Genomic DNA, 17,783 nt, shown 5'->3' on the forward strand with positions numbered 1-17,783 from the left:
CGTTTGCAGAACAACCTGACAGAGCTGAAGTCCTTCGGGTCCCCCCCGGACGCTGTGGTCAACGTCACGGCCGCCGTCATGATTCTGACCGCCCCCGGGGGCAAGATCCCCAAGGACAAGAGCTGGAAGGCTGCGAAGATGATGATGGGCAAGGTGGACACGTTCCTGGACTCGCTGAAGAAGTTCGACAAGGAGCACATCCCCGAGGCCTGCCTGAAGGCGTTCAAGTGAGTCCCCTGGGCCGCAGAGTGAGGTGGGGCCCCACAGACGGCCGGTGGCGGCCTGGGCCCACCTGGCCACCCCTGTAGGCGGGCCTCGCCTGAAGGGACACACTCACCCGGCTGGCAGTGCCACCTCTGGGCGGGGGGGCTGGGACGGCTGTATAGGGGGACTTCCATGTACCCACATTTTACCGGTAGATCCCAGTGCACTAGCTTTGGTGGGGCTCTGTGCCTGTGAGCACTGCACATGCTCCATTTACACCTGGGGGGGCTCCTGCCTGGATCTCCCCTGGCAACCTAGACTCAGGGTTGGCCCGACCCCGCCCAAGGAGGGGCCGCACCCAGGACCCCAGGGCCCCTGCTCACTGAGGAAACACCTGGATGACTGAAGAGCCTTTGGAAATAAAGTTTGAAGTATAAGAGGACAGACACCGGAAACCCTGACCTGGCCACCCCCAGGGACCTGCCATGGTCAATGCGTAGGGCACCTCGGTCCCTGTTCTGCAGTTTTTTCCCAGAGGGGAAATGATACTTGTTCTGCTTTTACTTTCTCGACTTGACATTGCTGGGGGAATGAGAAACTTCTCCCCGTGTTCCTACAACACTCCAAAAGCTTCGTTTTTAACAGCCCCGTCATGTTGATGCCGGCGTGACTGTCTTCTGCTCGTCACCCAGCACTCCCAACCACCCTCCCCCCGCCCCGCACTCTCGGGTGTGTGAAACAAGCAAACCCTGTTCCACATTGGCCCGATTCCGTGTGAAATGCACCCCGGGGTACACGGGGCCGCTGCGTTCCCAGCCCGAGGCCAAGTCGCCTCTCCATCGCACTTTGAATTATCCACAGAATTAACTCTCTCTGCAGGTGGTTCCCTGCTTGTCCTCACTTAAACAATCCTGGTCTCTGGACCGTCTACCCTGCCCCTGTGGGCACCTTCCCTGGTCTCTCTAACAAGGTAGCTTGCGCATAGTCAGGTCCCTGAATGACAACAAGACCGGCTGTGGGACAGCCGGGGACAGAGGATGAAGCGCCTTAAATTGCACCCTCCGGACCCTGCACACCCCGAATCACAACCCAGAGGCCTTTTTCCCTTTTCCTCCTTCTTCCTGTAGTTGCTAAGATACCAAAGGGGGGAAAAAACCCGACTCGCTCTTTCACTCCTACCCCTGTGGCCAGGGACCGGGGCCACGCCAGTGCGGGGCCCAGGCTGGGGGCACTGGCGTTGGGCCCCTCTCCCCTCTCCAGGCCCTACCAGGGCAACCCGACCTTCGACCCCGAGTTCATCCGCTCCAAGTCCACGGCCGCTGCGGGGCTGTGTTCCTGGTGCATCAACATTGTGCGCTTCTACGAGGTCTACTGCGACGTGGCCCCCAAGCGGCAGGCGCTGGAGGAGGCCAACGCGGAGCTGGCCGAGGCCCAGGACAAGCTGTCCCGGATCAAGAACAAGATCGCGGTGAGTGCGGGCAGCCGGCCTGCACCCCTGAGGCAGCTGCCCGTGCGGACGGCCAGCTCTCTGCTGAAAGGGGGTCGCCACCGCCGCCGCTGTTGGGAGTCCTCCAGCAGCCCTGGACAGTGCCCGCGGGTAGATGCAGGGTGGGTCCCGTCCCACTGGGGGGCCGCCGCCCTCGTCCACCTCCAGGCCCTCCACCCTGTCTCTCCAGGAACTCAATGCCAACCTGAGCAACCTGACCTCGGCGTTCGAAAAGGCGACAGCCGAGAAGATCAAGTGCCAACAGGAGGCCGATGCCACCAACAGGGTGATCTCACTGGCCAACAGGTAGCTGGCTCCACCCCACGGGCCTCTCTCCTGGCCCTTAGGGGCTTCTCCTGGACCCGAAAGGGACGAGCCCGCCACACGGCCTCTGGAGGAGGAGGGATGAGCCCCAGGTTGGGGCAGCGACACCCCAGCTTTCATTCTCTGAACACAAAGTCACTGGGATAAATGGAATGGCTGGCTGACTGCTGACCTGAGTCCCCACCTCCTGGAGCTGGTGACGCTCGCTCCCCAGGTGGACCTGGAAATTCCGTGACCTTCAGGACATTCCGTGACCTTCGGGAAACAGCACCTGGCACAGCACGGTGTCCCGAGTCCCCTGCCTGCCTGGGGCGCCCGCTCAGGGGCCACCGGTTGTGTTCCCAGGCCATCTGCACCGAGGAAGGTGCAGGCCTACAGGCTTATTGCACAGGGCATTGTGTGACCGGAGCATGTGGCCTTCAGAGCAGACTGTCTGGGGGGAGCATGACATGAGCCACATCTGTCCTTCAAAACTTCCTAGTTGCCACCTTGAAATAGCGCAGAGAAGCGGATGAAATCCGTTTTGATAATACGTTTTATTTAACCCCAAACCGGGTCGTGTCGACTGGTGAATGTGAGAATGACCAGGGGGACATCTCCTGCACTTGTTTCTCTCTGGGTCTGTGAGCCCCGGGTGTGTCTGCCCCACGGTCGTCTCAGTCCAGGCCACCACATCAGGGTGCTGGCTGCTGGCACTTGAGGCCACCCCATGAGCAGTGCGGCTCCGTAGCTTTGTCCTCAAAAGTGTTTTTGAAAGTGAGCTCCAGAGCCTGGCGGGGACTATGGCCAGGGTCCGTCCTAGGACATGGCTTCAGGTTGTCCTTTCTCCTCCACAGCAGCTGCTGACAGTGGAGTGGTCATTGTCAGCATGACATGGGGACCCTGGGAGGTCCCCAGGCTGCGTGAGGCTGGCCCCAGACAGGCGGGGCTCTGGCCTTTGCTGTGGGTCACAGGGAGGCAGGGCAGTGGGGGTGACACTGAAGACAGACCACCGCCGACCGTATCCAGCAGCCTGTTCTTCCTGCAAACCCAGGTCAACACTCTGGAACTCGTGGTCGGCCACCGAGGGTCAAGGGCCAGGCCTTGAGCTGGTGGCCTGAGGCCCGAGGCACACCCTGGAGGGCCCGCTACTCACGTGGCCAGGTGCCCTCAGAGGCTGCATTGTCCCGGGGCCACCGGGGCCAGCCTTCCCGCCAGTCAGAGCATGCTCAGTGGTGTCTGGGCGGGGGCGGGGGCAGCTGCCACTTGTGGGCCAAGTGGTTGGAGCGTCAGGGCAGCTGTGGATCCGCGCAGACGGCCTGGGGCAGGGAGACCCGGTGCACCCAGTGCCGCCTCCAGAAAGCACGGGTGTGGCTTCCCTAAAGCATTTATTCCCCGGAATTCGACCCCCGCCCCCCCAGCACTGTCACTGTTGAAGCATTGGGCACAGTGAGGGGTGCTGGGCAAGGGTTCAGAGGGCACAGGTGGGGGCATGCCCGCCTTGTTCTTCTCGTCTGAGCTCCCTGGGTGCACCATCCCCTCCCTGACTCTGCCCCCCTCGGTCCCATTTTAGGCTGGTGGGAGGACTGGCTTCCGAAAACGTGCGCTGGGCCGAGTCGGTGGAGAACTACAAGGGCCAGGGGGTCACCCTGTGCGGGGACGTCCTGCTGATCTCAGCCTTCGTGTCCTACGTGGGCTACTTCACCAAGAAGTACCGGAACGAGCTGATGGAGAAGTTTTGGGTCCCTTACATAAACAAGCTAGCGGTGAGTGGCTGGTCACTCAGGAAACGCAGGGCGGTCCCCATGGGGCCAGCCCAGCCAGGACTCCCCTTTGACCCCAAGACTGAGGCTCTGGCTGTTCAGGGTTGGGACTGTGGCCTGCTGTGGCCGATGCTGACACCCGTCAGGGCAGTGGGAATGGTAGTGTCCTTGCAGGTGGCCAGTCGCCCACCATCTGTGTCCGCAGAGCAGTGAGGCCACACCGCTGCTTCTGAGAGACAGCGCCTCCCCTTGGCAGGTCCCCATCCCCATTACGGAGGGCCTGGACCCCTTGAGCCTGCTGACCGATGACGCGGATGTGGCCACTTGGAACAACCAGGGGCTCCCCAGTGACCGCATGTCCACAGAGAATGCCACCATCCTGTGCAACACGGAGCGCTGGCCCCTCATCGTGGACGCCCAGCTGCAAGGCATCAAGTGGATCAAGAACAAATACGGGGAGGGGCTGAAAGCCATCCGCCTGGGGCAGAAGAGGTGCCGGGGGTGCCACTCGGGGTGGGAGGGGCCCCCGGGGCAGGGGCGGGGGGCGGGGTCCCCAAGCAGCCGCTGCCGGCTGTGCTGGGAGACGCACCTTGGAGAGCTCACGCTCATTAAGCCGCAGATGGGTCTTCAAATGCACATACTAGACAACAGGTGGATTTTTTTTTAACTCTCTGGCCCTTGGAATGGCACCAAAAGTAAAGAATGAAACTTGGGGCTCTGCCCCCGTGACCTGCAGCTCCTGCGGTCGGTGCGCCACTCTGGGCTCCCGGCCCAGCTGGACTCCGCAGGCCAAGCGGCTGCCGGCTGCTCGTTTTCTTGTCTCTCGTCTCTCGTGTGGTTTATCTCCTCGTTGCCCATGAGGATCGGGGCCAGGACAAGGGCCGCCCTGCACGCCGTCCGTCTGTCCGTCCGTCCGGGAGGACAGGGCAGGTCGGATGGGGGCAGGTGCACAAGCATTTGCAGCCCCGTTTCCCCTCTGCTCCCCGGATCCCACAGGGCGGCTTACACAGAAGCCCTGTGCTCCCCTCAGGAAAGGACAGGTTTCGGGGGGCCTGAGCTGCTGGAGCCTCCGGGGGCACACAGCTGGCCGGTCTCTAGCCCCTGTGGGGCTCACTGTTGCGGGTGCTGTGCCCACAGCTACCTGGATATCATCGAGCAGGCCGTGTCCGAAGGGGACATCCTGCTCATTGAGAACATCGGCGAGACCGTGGATCCGGTGCAGGCCGTGTCCGAAGGGGACATCCTGCTCATTGAGAACATCGGCGAGACCGTGGATCCGGTGCTGGACCCACTCCTGGGCAGGAACACGATTAAAAAGGGAAAGTGAGTTTCGGGTCCCCCCCCGCCCCCCGTGGTCTGACCCGCACGGTGCCAGGGAGCAGTGCGGTTTGACCCGAGTGCCGAGAACAGTGAGGGGGACATCCCTGGGATTCATTCCTGGGGGGCGGCAGGAGCTTCCCCAAAATGCTGCTGCCTGTGACAGACACAAGCTCACGGGGAGATGCGATCGTGGGGCCACATCCCAGTCGGGGATAAATGCATCGTTTTATTAGTGATGACCTCCAGGTGGTGGTTCTTTTTTTCTAATTTTCATTTATTTATTTTTAGAGAGGGGAAGGGAGGGAGAAAGACAGGGAGAGAAGTATCGACTGGTTGCCTTTCTCACGCCCCCTACTGGGGACCTGGCCTGCAACCCAGGCATGTGCCCTGACAGGGAATTGAACCGGCCACTGTTTGGTTTGCAGGCTGGTGCTCAATCCACTGAGCCAGGGCCAGGTGGTGATTATTAATGGTCACGTTTTTTCTTTCTATTTTATACATTTTGCAAATCTTGGGCTCATTTTAATTTTTTTCTTTTAAATATATTTTATTGATTATGCTATTACAGTTGTCCCATTTCCCCGGTTCACTCCCCTCCACCCTGCACACCCCCTCCCACCCGCATCCCCCCCTTTAGTTCATGACCATGGGTCGTACTTGTAAGTTCTCTGGCTTCTCCGTTCCCTACACTGTCCTTAACCTCCCCCTGTCTGTTTCGTACCTACCACGTACGCTTCTTACTCCCTGCACCTGTTCCTCCTCTCTCCCCCTGCCCCTCCCAACGGATAACCCTCCACGTGATCTCCATTTCTGTGAATCTGTTCCTGTTCTAGTTGTTTGCTTAGTTTGTTTTAGTTTTGGGGTTATTGACAGTTGTGAGTTTGTTGTCATTTTGCCGTTCATACTTTTGATCATCTTTTTCTTAGATAAGACCCTTGAACATTTCATATAATAAGGGCTCGGTGATGATGAACTCCTTTAGCTTGGCCTTGTCTGGGAAGCACTTTATCTGCCCTTCCATTCTAAATGAAAGCTTTGCTGGATGGAGTCATCTTGGATGTAGGTCTTTGGATTTCATGACTTGGAATACTTCTTTCCAGCCCCTTCTTGCCTGTAAGGTCTCTTGAGAGCTCAGCTGACAGTCTGATGGGTACTCCTTTGTAGGTGACTGACCCCCTTATCTCTTGCTGCTTCTAGGATTCTCTCCTTCATTTTAATCTTGGCTAATGTAATTATGATGTGCCTTGGTGTGTTCCTTCTTGGGTCCACCTTCTTTGGGACTCTCTGAGCTTCCTGGACTTCCTGGAAGTCTATTTCCTTTGCCAGACTGGGGAAGTTCTCCTGTATTATTTGTTCAAATAAGTTTTCAATTTGTTGCTCTTCCTCTTCCCCTTCTGGCACCCCTTTAAATTCGGATGTTGGAACGTTCAAAGATGTCCTGAAGGTTCCTAAGCCTCTCCTCATTTTTCTGAATTCTTGTTTCTTCATTCTGTTCTGGTTGAATGTTTATTTTTCCCTTCTGCTCCAAACCTTGATTTGAGTCCCAGTTTCCTTCCTGTCACTGTTGGTTCCCTGTAATTTTCCTTTATTTCACTTTTCACAGCCTTCACTCTTTCCTCTATTTTGTGACCACACTCAACCAATTCTGTGAGCACCCCGATTACCAGTGTTTTGAACTCTGCATCACTTAGCTGTATTTTTTCTGGATCTTTGATCAGTTCTTTCATGTGGGCCATTTTTTCTTGTCTCAGCGCACCTGTCATGTAGTGAGGGGTGGAGCCTCAGGTGTTCACCAGGGCGGGGCAACCTGGTGTGACGCTGTACGTGGGGAGGGATCCTAGAGGGAACGATGGCTCTTGCTCTGCTCTCTGTCGGATTTCGGTCACTTCCCCCAATACCCACAAGCAAACTGGGCCCTTCTGGTGCTGGTTCCCGGGTGGGTGGTTTGTGTACATTCTAGGACCCTGTGGGTCTCTCCACCGAACTCTCCTGTGAAGCTGGGAGTTTCTCCTGCTGCTGCCTCAACCCCACAGGTGTTTTCAACCACAGGCTTTGAGGCTTTATTTCCCCGCACTGGGGCCCTGGATTGCTTGGCCTGTCTGGCTCCCCAGTTCCTGCTCGTTTATCTGCATGCAAGTGTGGGACCACCTGCTCCGGGGGCTGCCACCTGCCGCCCGGGCTGCCCGTCTCCGCCCCTCCCACTGGTCGGGATGAATGTTTCTTTTTTAACTTCTTGGTTGTTGGACTTCCATACAGTTTAACTTTCTGGCAGTTCTGTTTTTTTGTTTGTTTTTTTTTAATTTGTTGTCCTTCTTGGTTGTGCAAGGAAGCAGAGCGTGTCTACCTATACCTCCATCTTGGCCGGAAGTCTGTCTTAGTTTTTTAAGTTCAGGTGAAGTTCATACTGTGCACATGGAAAAGCACTATTTTAACATGTATGACTCAGTGGCATTTAGTGGATTCACAGTGTGGTGCAGCCTCCATTTTATCTAATTCCAGAACATTCCCATTGCTCAGCAGGAAACCCTGTGCCACAGAACAGTCACCCCACTGCTCCCCCGGCTCCCGGCAGTCCCCAGTCTGCTCTCTGTCCCCGCAGAGCCGCCTGCCCTGGAAGCTTCCCAGCAGCGAACCCACACTGTGCGGCCTTGTGCGGCCAGCCTCTGTCACGTGGCACCACGCTGTTAAGGTGCAGTCACACTGCAGCCGGTGCCAGAGCCTCGCTCCTCGTTCTGGCCGAGTGATATTCCATCCTGTGGTGGACCACGTTTCGTTTCTCTAGGCGTGCCTGAGGCGTTGAGCTTGTATTTACCTTTCTAACTTAAAGGAATTAAAATGGCATGAAGAGCCCTGGCTGGTGTGGCTCAGTGGATTGAATGCCGACCTGGGAACCACAGGGTCGCTGGTTCAATTCCCAGTCAGGGCACGCGCCTGGGCTGCAAGCCAGGTTCCCAGTGGGGGGCGTGTGAGAGGCAACCACACGTTGATGTTTCTCTCCCTCTCTTTCTCCCTTACCCTCTGTCTAAAAAAATAAATAAAATCTCTTTTAAAAATATTTTTAAAAATAAATAAATCAGCATAAAGAGTGTGAGCATCGGAGCTGATGGGAGCCCCCGCCAGCTGCAGGGGCCCGTGCAGAAGCCCAGCACAGAAGTGGCGAGTAAACACACTGAGGTCTGGGCTTTGAGGAGGGCCTGGCGGGGGTGCCCATGCGCCGAGGGCGACGTTAGGCCCCCATGTGTGAATGTGACCAGAAAAAGGGGAGCAGGTGGGGAACCAGACAGAAACAGCCCCTGTGGAGGATCGGCACACCCGGCTCCGCCCGGGAGCTGCGGGGACGTGCTGGCTCGCTGAAGCGGGGCGCATGGGCGTCTCTCCCGAAGGCCTCCGGGGCACGGCCCCAGCCGAGCGCCTCTGCAGCGGCCCCCCAGGGCGCCTGCCCTGCGCCGGGTGGGCAGACACTGCTGTAGAGATCAGAACGGCCGGCCGGAGTCAGAGCAGCCGCACCTCGCAGCCGGGCTGGTCACGGGGAAGACAGCACAGGAAGTCACTGTCCCTCCCCAGCAACCGCAGCAGGGGGCCAGGCGGCAGCGAGGGGGAAGCCGGCCACCAGGCACGTGTGGAGGGCGGTCGGTGTCTTCTGTCTGGCCGCCCCTCTGAGCCCCTCCTCCGCTGACCTCCAGGTACATTAAAATCGGCGACAAGGAGGTGGAATACCACCCCGAGTTCCGCCTCATCCTGCACACCAAGTACTTCAACCCCCACTACAAGCCCGAGATGCAGGCCCAGTGCACCCTGATCAACTTCCTGGTCACCAGGGACGGCCTCGAGGACCAACTCTTGGCCGCTGTGGTGGCCAAGGAGCGCCCGGATCTAGAGCAGCTGAAGGTACGAGGCCAGACGTCGGCCACGGGTGGCCCGGGGCAGGCCGGCTGGAGGACGGAAGGGGGCGCGGGTGATGGAGGCTCCCTGGCTCCCCGCTTCCCTGTGAAGCCACCTTGGCTAGTCACACCGAATTGCATTTCGGGCAAGAGAACGGCCACTCCCTCCCCGCTCCCCAACGCGTAGCTGTCAATGAAATGACTCCTTCTGGGAAAGGCGGGGGGGGGGGCACAGTGGTGCCCAGGCGGGCCACCAGCCCACTGCCCCACGAGGCGGGCCTTGCCGCCGGCCCCCGAGTGCCGGTCAGCCACTCTCAGGGCACAGAGCGGCCCCAGCACCCACACTTCTCCCTTGGCCCCCGAGCCCCTGTCACACCGTGGCTGACGACAGGCAGCTGCAGAGGTGGGGGCAGGCCTGGAACCCCTCGGCCTCCCACCCTGGTCGGCTCCCTTTCAGCAGAGGCAGGACCAAGCCCACGGGTGGTTCCCCGCCCCATGTCTGCTCCTGCTGCAGGCAAACCTCACCAAGTCTCAGAACGAGTTCAAGATCGTTCTCAAGGAGCTGGAGGACTCCCTGCTGGCTCGCCTGTCGGCCGCCTCCGGGAACTTCCTGGGAGACACGGCCCTGGTGGAGAACCTGGAGACGACCAAACACACGGCCAGCGAGATCGAAGAGAAGGTGGGCTGGCCCCAGGCCGGGCACACGGCACGGCCCCAGCACCCCGGTCGGCAGCCAAGAGTGCCCGGGGCGGCTTCCAAGGGAGCCGAGGGCGATGGACGGGGAGGTTGGCCCGCCTACTTGGGGGGTGGGGCTCCCCCCGCTTCCACAGCAGCCCCTTTGGTTGGTGTCCAGGTGCGAGAGGCCAAAGTCACAGAAGTTCAGATTAATGAGGCCAGAGAGAACTACCGGCCGGCCGCGGAGAGGGCGTCCCTGCTGTACTTCATCCTCAATGACCTCAACAAGATCAACCCCATCTACCAGTTCTCCCTCAAGGTGCGGCTGCGCTGGCTCCGGGCCTGGGCACCCCCTGGCGGGGGCGGCACAGGCAGCGGCTGGGGGTGGGGACAGGGAGCGGGGCGCCCGCCAGCCGCGGTCCGGGTCCTGGAGCCCCCGCGCGCTCGCCTGCCTTCCCCAGGCCTTCCACGTGGTCTTCGAGAAAGCCATACAGAGGACGGTGCCCGCCGACGAGGTCCGCCAGCGGGTGATCAACCTGACGGACGAGATCACCTATTCTGTCTACGTGTACACGGCCCGCGGGCTCTTCGAGAGGGACAAGCTCATCTTCCTGGCCCAAGTCACCTTCCAGGTACTGCCCCGCCACTGCGCCCCAAGTGCGGGATGACAGCCCCCGCGCCCAGAGACTCGTGGGATGGGGAGCCACCACAGGGGGGTGCCGGGCTTCCTTCAGGTGAGGGCTGGGCAGCAACGTGAATGTTCCGAGGTCACTACCCTCTACTGGAGTTCAGATGGTATATTCTGTTACGTGTATTTTACCACCATTTAAAAAACCAAAACAACCCTGGCTGGTGTAGCTCAGTGGATTGAGCGTGGGCTGCGAACCAGAGGGTTGCCGGTTTGATTCCCAATCAGGGCACATGCCTGGATTGCAGGCCAGGTCCCCAGTAGGGGGCGAGCGAGAGGCAACTACAGATTGATATTTCTCTCCCTCTCCCTTCCTTCTCCTGTCCCTAAAAATAAATAAATAAAGTTGTTTAAAAATAAAAACAAAGGAAACATCAAGGTGAAGACAAAGTTCTGTCCTGACCCGAAGGGGCGGGACAGGCTGCAGACCCCTGACCGCCCCTCCCACCCGCTCCCACGCTGAGTGGCCCTGCGCACCCCCGCCCCAGGTCCTGTCCATGAAGAAGGAGCTGAACCCCGTGGAGCTGGACTTCCTGCTACGGTTCCCTTTCAAGGCCGGCGTGGCGTCGCCCGTGGACTTCCTGCAGAACCAGGGGTGGGGCGGCATCAAGGTGGGCGCTCAGCCTCGAGCTAGGCCCCCCTCTCCCTGCTCCCACCGGGCAGGTTCACCGGGCACACCAGCCACACCATTCGGTTAACCCCGGGGCACCAGAGGCCGGGCCCCAGGATGCAGGCTGACGCCAGTCCCAGGGGACTGCGCTCTCCTATCCCCAAACTGCGACATCTCTTGGTCCCTGCGCATGTCCCTGTACGGCATATGCTGAGCCGCAGCAGGCCCCAGGACAAGTCCAGGGGTCAGCCCCCCGAAGGCCCTGCAGTTTCCAGGAAAACGCAGAGCGCCAGGGTTACTCCCCCGATGCCCGTGTGCACACGTGCACAGGCCCCTCGTGTCTCTGCCCAGAAAGGCCCGAGATGGCCGTCCCCTGTGGCGGGCCTGGCCCCGTCCCAGAAACCCCTGGAGAAGCAGCCGGAGTCCATCCCGAGGATGGGCCTGCTCCCAGGTCCCCGCTGCTGTCCCAGGTTTGCCGGTGGCCTGGGGTCTCAGCGCGGGAGGGCCGTCTCTCCCCAGGCACTCTCGGAGATGGACGAGTTCAAAAACCTGGACAGCGACATCGAAGGGTCCGCCAAGCGCTGGAAGAAGTTTGTGGAGTCGGAGGCCCCAGAGAAGGAGGTCTTCCCAAAGGAGTGGAAGAACAAGACGGCCCTGCAGAAGCTGTGCATGGTGCGGTGCATGCGGCCCGACCGCATGACCTACGCCATCAAGTGAGCCTCCGGCCCGGCCTGGGTGGGGGTGCCGGTAACGGTGCTTCCATGGCGTGGCTCCATGAGGACCCCGGTGCACAGGGGAACAGTGGGGCCCAGAGGAGCCGGAGCGTTGGCCCTGTGCCAGGTGCCCCCGACTGAGCTCTGGGTTCCTGTGAAGTGGGAGAAAGCAGGGGGACCTCCCCAGTGGCCTGGAGGGAGGGCAGCCCCGGTCAGGATCAGAAGCCAGCAAAGGCCAGAGTGGGGGGCGACTACAGATATCAGGGTCCCAGAGGGTCCCAGATGGGGCAGCCCGCCTGGCCACAGGCTCCCCCATGGGACTATGGGGTGGCATCTAAAATGAACAGGTCGATCCAAAGGGCCTCAGGGGTGCACAGAGCGCTCAGAGAGCCCCCACCTGCAGGCGGGCAAGCTGTCCTGGGGGCACGGCCTCGGGCAGTCCCCCTGACACTGGGTGGGCGGAGAAGCCCTATGGATTAATGCTGCCCCCTGGGACTCACTCAGAACACGGTGGCTCAGCCCCCCGAGATCGGGGTGAGGCAGGGGGCCCCGCACAGGGTGACCCCCTGGCTCTTGTAGTTCTCCACCGGCTCGGCCCAGCGCATGGTTTCGGAAGCCAGTCCTCCCACCAGCCTAAAACAGGACCGAGGGGGGCGGGGTCAGGGAGGGGACTGTGTGGAAGGCCACCCCAGACAGCACTGGGTCCCCATAGGAAGGGGCTTGATGGACCCGGGGGCGATGGGGGTCCAGACAGGAAGAGAGATTTATTTCAAGTCCACTCTTTTCCTTGGGTTCTCTGACCACATTTCGTGGTCCTTAAAGAAAATGGCCATGATTCAAGCCTCCTTCCTCCTCAACGCCTCCTGCCCCCGTCTTGGGGGGCGTCAGGGACACAGAGACCAATCTACATTGCACTCGGCCCGGCTGCCTTTGTCTGCACGGCTCACAGGAAATGTGCGGGGCCCAGGGAAGCATTACCAACGGAGCCCTTCCTGGGGGCACAAGGGGCCCTGAGGCGTGACCACCTGTGAGCCCCGAGTGCGGCCCCATCTCGGCCTGTGCCCCCTCCCAGCTGACCACGTGTGTCTCGCACCTGCACACACAGGGCCACCCAAGGAAGAGCGTGTTGCTGGGCGCCAGGGGGCTGGGGGGCCCACCTCCCCACCCTCCCTCCCCTGCAGAAGGACAGCGGGCCTTTCTCTGCTTTAGAAAGTCCACCGAGAAACAGCCTTTCCCCTGGTCCACGCTGACCCAGCGTGTCCCCCTCAGGAACTTCGTGGAGGAGAAGATGGGCAGCAAGTTTGTGGAGGGCCGGAGCGTCGAGTTCTCCAAGTCTTACGAGGAGAGCAGCCCCTCCACCCCAATCTTCTTCATCCTGTCCCCGGGGGTCGACCCCCTGAAAGATGTGGAAGCCCTGGGTAAGTGTCGCCCGGTCACCAGGGAATGGGGACCCTCCCGTGCTGGGAGGAGGGGGAGAGATGGCAGCCAGGGGCCCCGCTGATGGGGGCAGGCAATGTTGTGGCCCCTGTGGGAGGCAGCGTGGCGGCTCGTCAGTGACTGACGCGGAGAGTTACACACGGCCCAGCACCCCAACTCCTGGGCACAGACCCCAGAGGAACTAAATCAGGCATTCAAACAAGTGCTTTACACAGACGGTCACTCACCGTGTCCACAAGGCAAATGTGGCCCCAACGTCCTTCCACCAAGGAAGGGACGATCACAGTGGGACCAATCCATGTGGTGTGGAATATTACTCAGCCGTGGAAAAGGAATGCGGCCCTGCCGTGCTGCCCAGGGGCAAACCTTGGGAACGCTGTGCCAAGGGAGAGATGCTGGGCACAGAGGCCCTACACTGCGTGATTCCATTTGTGCAGAAATTCCAGGATTGGCGAATCCTCAGGCAGAAGGCGGATCGGCGGCCCCTGGGTGCCGGGGAAAGAGGGGTGGAGGACGACCGTTTAATGGATGTGGAGTTTCCTCCGGGGCTGATGAAAATGCCCCGGAACCAGAGAGGGTTGCCCGACACCGTGAATGTACTGACCGTTGCCTCGCCCCGCGGGTTAGGGCGGCATTTAAAACGGCAGCTTGGGAGCCATGCGTGTTGTACCACGACCAAGGCAAACGAGGGCGTGCGCGGGCGTCCCAGCTGTGGGACAGGGAACCCCGGACTTCGTCGCCCGGCCGCCCCCAGGCTTTCCCCGTTCTCCCCCTCCAGGGAAGAGGTTGGGGTTCACCATCGACAACGGGAGACTGCACAACGTGTCCCTGGGGCAGGGGCAGGAGGTGGTGGCCGAGAACGCTCTGGATGTGGCTGCGGAGAAGGGACACTGGGTCATCCTGCAGGTACGGGGCGCCCACACCCGAGGGCCACTTGGGTCACCGTCACAGATGGGCGGGAGGCACCCGCCCCGAGAGCAGCCCTGCTCGGGATGGCGGGACTGTGCAGCAGGTGACCGTGTGGAGTCCTCAGCGGTGGCCGAAACACGGGCTTGGTGCCGGAGAGCCCCAGAAGAGAGATCGTTAAGAGCAAGAAACAGCAGTGACAAAGTGCCCCTCCTGCCCCGAGGCAAGGGTGGGGCGGCTTGTGTGTCACTTTTCGGGGGAACCCTGGCAGGGCCCCCGTCCTGGGTGCAGCTGCCTCCCAGTCCCTCCTGGGTCTGGCTCGCACCTCCGGGCCGTCTGGCTCCCGCGGAGCCCTCAGTAAAGCTAGCTCCAAGCGGGGGGAGGGGGGAGGGGGGCGGAATGGGGGCTCGCCTGGTCCCTTCTCCTTTACCCAAACCGCTGAGGGAGGGCTGGAGCCACTGGGCCTCAGCCAGGGCTGATGGAGGGCGGGCAGGGCGTGCTTGGTAAAGGCTGGAGTCTCGGATTAATGGAGGTGAGGAGTCAGTTCTGGGGCTGCAGCTGTTCCTCCGAAATTACCCCACCTGCCCAGCGCCCCCACAAGGGTGGGCATCAGGGCGGGGCGTGCAGCAGAGTGCGGTGAGGGAGGGCCGCCGGTGGCAGACCGACGAGCTCCCCATCCCTGAGGGCCCAGGGCAGAGCGTGCGGGGAGTGGGGGCCCTAACCCCGGTCTCGGCCACAGAACATCCACCTGGTGGCCCGGTGGCTGAGCACCCTGGACAAGAAGCTGGAGCGGTACAGCGCTGGCAGCCACGAGGACTACCGCGTGTTCATCAGCGCGGAGCCCGCCCCCACGCCCGAGGCGCACATCATCCCCCAGGGCATCCTGGAGAACGCCATCAAGATCACCAACGAGCCGCCCACGGGCATGCACGCCAACCTGCACAAGGCCCTGGACCTCTTCACCCAGGTAGGGCGGCTTCCCGCCTGTGCGTGCGCCCAGAGCACGCCGATCACTGAGTCTGCAGCGCTGAGGCCGCACTATGGACTCAGAGGGCGATCCTCTCTGGTTCTCTCCCAGCCACACCGCCTGCGATGCACACTCACACACGCACACCCACACATGCATGCTCAGACACACACACACACCTGCTGGCACTGCACGGCCAACACGTCCCTGAAAGACTGAGCCGAGAACCCTGGGAGTGCCCGTCACTCACAGCTTTCAGACCAGAAATGTGGGCATCTACTTGGCCTCCTGGCCTGTGAGGTCGGCCGGGGTAGATGCCATCTGGGGCCCAGTTCCCGAGGGTGGTTCTGCAGTGGTCAGTGGGCTTGGCCGGGCCACAGGGCCCCACTGGCTCCTACCCTTCCTCCTCGTGGCCTCGCTGGGCTCTGTGCTCTGTCCAGGTCTCCCTCCATCCCCAGGCAGGTGCCCACTTGCCTCAGGGGGTTGCTGACCAGGGCCCCTTGGTCCCCCAGGGTGGGATGCAGGGCCCCCCACCTGCCTGATCTGAGGGCCCCGCCCCTCCGTTTCAGCCGGATCTCGGCTCACTCGAGCCTACCCTCTCCCCCCACACCTTTGGCCCAAGCTGCCACCCTCTCTGATGCCCTCCCTGGCTGGCGGCGTCCTGGCTCCCTTCTCCTCACCCTTAGCACCAGCGCTCACTCTCCCAGCACCTGCCATCTCCTGCTCCCGCTAGAATGTTCTGGGTGCACACACTTGATCGTGAAGTTGGAGTCTCAAACCTTTCGTATTTTATTTATTTATTAAAGGTATTTATTTTAGGGAAGGGAAGGAGAAAGAGAGGGAGAGAAACTTCAATGTGTGGTTGCCTCTTGCACGCCCCCCACTAGGGACCTGGCCCGCAACCCAGACATGTGCCCTGAAACCCAGACATGTGCCCCGACTGGGAATCGAACTGGCAACTCTTTGGTTCTCAGGCAGGCACTCAATTCACTGAGCCACACCAGCCAGGCCTAAAACCTCTTTTTAAAGATTTTATTTATTTATTTTTAGAAAGAGGGGAAGGGAGGGAGAAAGAGAGGGAGAAAGACAAACTTCCAGCCAAGATGGAGGCGTAGGGAGGAGTCACACTGTGCCTCCTCACACAACCAAAAGGACAACAACAAACTTGAAAACAAAGAACGAATATAAAAACAGAATTGCCAGAAAATCAAACTGTGTGGAAGTCCGACAACCAAGGAGTTAGACTGGTGAGGGGCAGAGACGGGCAGCGGAGCAGAGAGGATTCGTGGCAAGGCAACCCTTGGAGGACAGGGTAGGCGAGATCGCAGCTGGCCAATTGGGTGGTCGTATGTTTGCATGTGGATAAACCAGGAGGAACAGCTGGGGAGCAAGACAGGCCGAGCAACGCAGGGTTCCGGTGCGGGGAAGTAAAGCCTCAGAGCCTGTGGGTATAAAAACCTGTGGGTATAAAAACCTGTGGGGGTTGCCGAGGTGGGAGAGACGCCCAGCCTCACAGGAGAGTTCGTTCGAGAGACCCACAGGGTCCTAGAACATACACAAGCCCCCTCACCTGGGAATCAGCACCAGCAGGGCCCAATTTGCTTGTGGGAAGCAGAGGGAAGTGAGTGAAAGCCCACTGAGAGCCAAACAAGCGACACCGTTCCCTCTCGGGCCCTCCCCCCACACAGCGTCACAATGCAGTGACGTGGGTGCCCTGCCCTGGTGAATGCCTATGGCTCCGCCCCTCATACGTAACCAGTGTGGCAAGACAAAAAACATGGCCCAAATGGAAGAACAGATCAAAGCTCCAGAAAAAATACAACTAAGCGATGAAAAGATAGCCAGCCTATCAGAGTTAGAAACACTGGTAATCGGGGTGCTCATGGAATTGGCTGAGTGTAGTCGCAAAGGAGAGGAAAGAGTGAAGGTGGTGAAACGTGAACTACAGGGAAACGTACAGGGAGTCAACAGTGATGGGAAGGAAACCAGGACTCAGATCAGCGGTTTGGAGCAGAAGGAAGAAATAAACATTCAACCAGAACAGAATGAAGAAACAAGAATTCAAAAAAAAAGTGAGGGGTGCCAGAAGAAGAGGAAGAACAAGAAATTGAAAACTTATTTGAAAAAGTAATGAAGGCAAACTTCCCCAGTCTGGCAAAGGAAATAGACTTCCAGGAAGTCCGGGAAGCTCGGAGAGTCCCAGAGAAGTTGGACCCAAGGAGGAACACACCAAGACTCATCATCATTAAGTTATCAAAGATGAAAGAGAAGAGAACCTTAAAAGTAGCAAGAGGAAAGGAGAGGGTTACCCCTAACTGGGCACCTGGCCGGCAACCCAGGAATGGTGTGTGCCCTGACTGGGAATCGAACCAGCAACACTTTGGTTTGCAGGCCAGCACTCAATCCCCTGAGCCACACCAGCCAAGGCAAGATTTCATTTATTTTAGAAAGAAGGGAAGGGAAGGAGAAAGAGGGAGAGAAACACGGATCGCAGGCCCCTAGCTGGGGACCCAGCCCACAACCCAGGCATGTGCCCTCACCAGGAATCAAACCGGTGAATTTGGGGTCCACACCAGCCAGAGCTGGGTCTAAAACGTAGTTCTGAGTTAGAAGCCCTGTCTTCCCCGATAACCCCTAACACAGCCATCTACCTACAGAGCTCATTGTGCCAAGAATGCATAGCTTCTGTATCCGGTTCACTCCACATATGAAATGATAAATGAAAACAGCCGGTCTGTTGACTAAACATTCCCTACTGGCTTTTAAAGGACCCTCCAGGGTCCGAGTGCAGTCCCGCAGGACTGAAGGCAAATGCTGTGCACCCAGGGCG

The 17,783-nt window shown here is 59.7% G+C and overlaps 1 protein-coding gene across 1 annotated transcript in view; it reads left to right on the forward strand.

The window, feature by feature from the left end:
* Positions 1-17,783, forward strand: part of DNAH17 (dynein axonemal heavy chain 17) — an 84,036-nt gene that overhangs the window by 57,412 nt on the left and 8,841 nt on the right. The window contains exons 60-74 of the mRNA XM_037064365.1: positions 1,465-1,672; positions 1,881-1,996; positions 3,567-3,759; positions 4,013-4,248; positions 4,894-4,915; positions 4,979-5,079; positions 8,760-8,964; positions 9,472-9,636; positions 9,811-9,951; positions 10,094-10,264; positions 10,809-10,931; positions 11,450-11,643; positions 12,913-13,061; positions 13,859-13,986; positions 14,726-14,953. Of these exons, the coding sequence (XP_036920260.1) occupies positions 1,465-1,672; positions 1,881-1,996; positions 3,567-3,759; positions 4,013-4,248; positions 4,894-4,915; positions 4,979-5,079; positions 8,760-8,964; positions 9,472-9,636; positions 9,811-9,951; positions 10,094-10,264; positions 10,809-10,931; positions 11,450-11,643; positions 12,913-13,061; positions 13,859-13,986; positions 14,726-14,953 (2,380 nt within the window). The remainder of the gene's footprint in view (positions 1-1,464; positions 1,673-1,880; positions 1,997-3,566; positions 3,760-4,012; positions 4,249-4,893; positions 4,916-4,978; positions 5,080-8,759; positions 8,965-9,471; positions 9,637-9,810; positions 9,952-10,093; positions 10,265-10,808; positions 10,932-11,449; positions 11,644-12,912; positions 13,062-13,858; positions 13,987-14,725; positions 14,954-17,783) is intronic.

Source organism: Sturnira hondurensis, unplaced genomic scaffold (genome assembly GCF_014824575.4).
Source record: "Sturnira hondurensis isolate 20B ecotype Veracruz unplaced genomic scaffold, ASM1482457v3 Scaffold0001221, whole genome shotgun sequence".
Lineage (NCBI taxonomy): Eukaryota > Metazoa > Chordata > Mammalia > Chiroptera > Phyllostomidae > Sturnira > Sturnira hondurensis.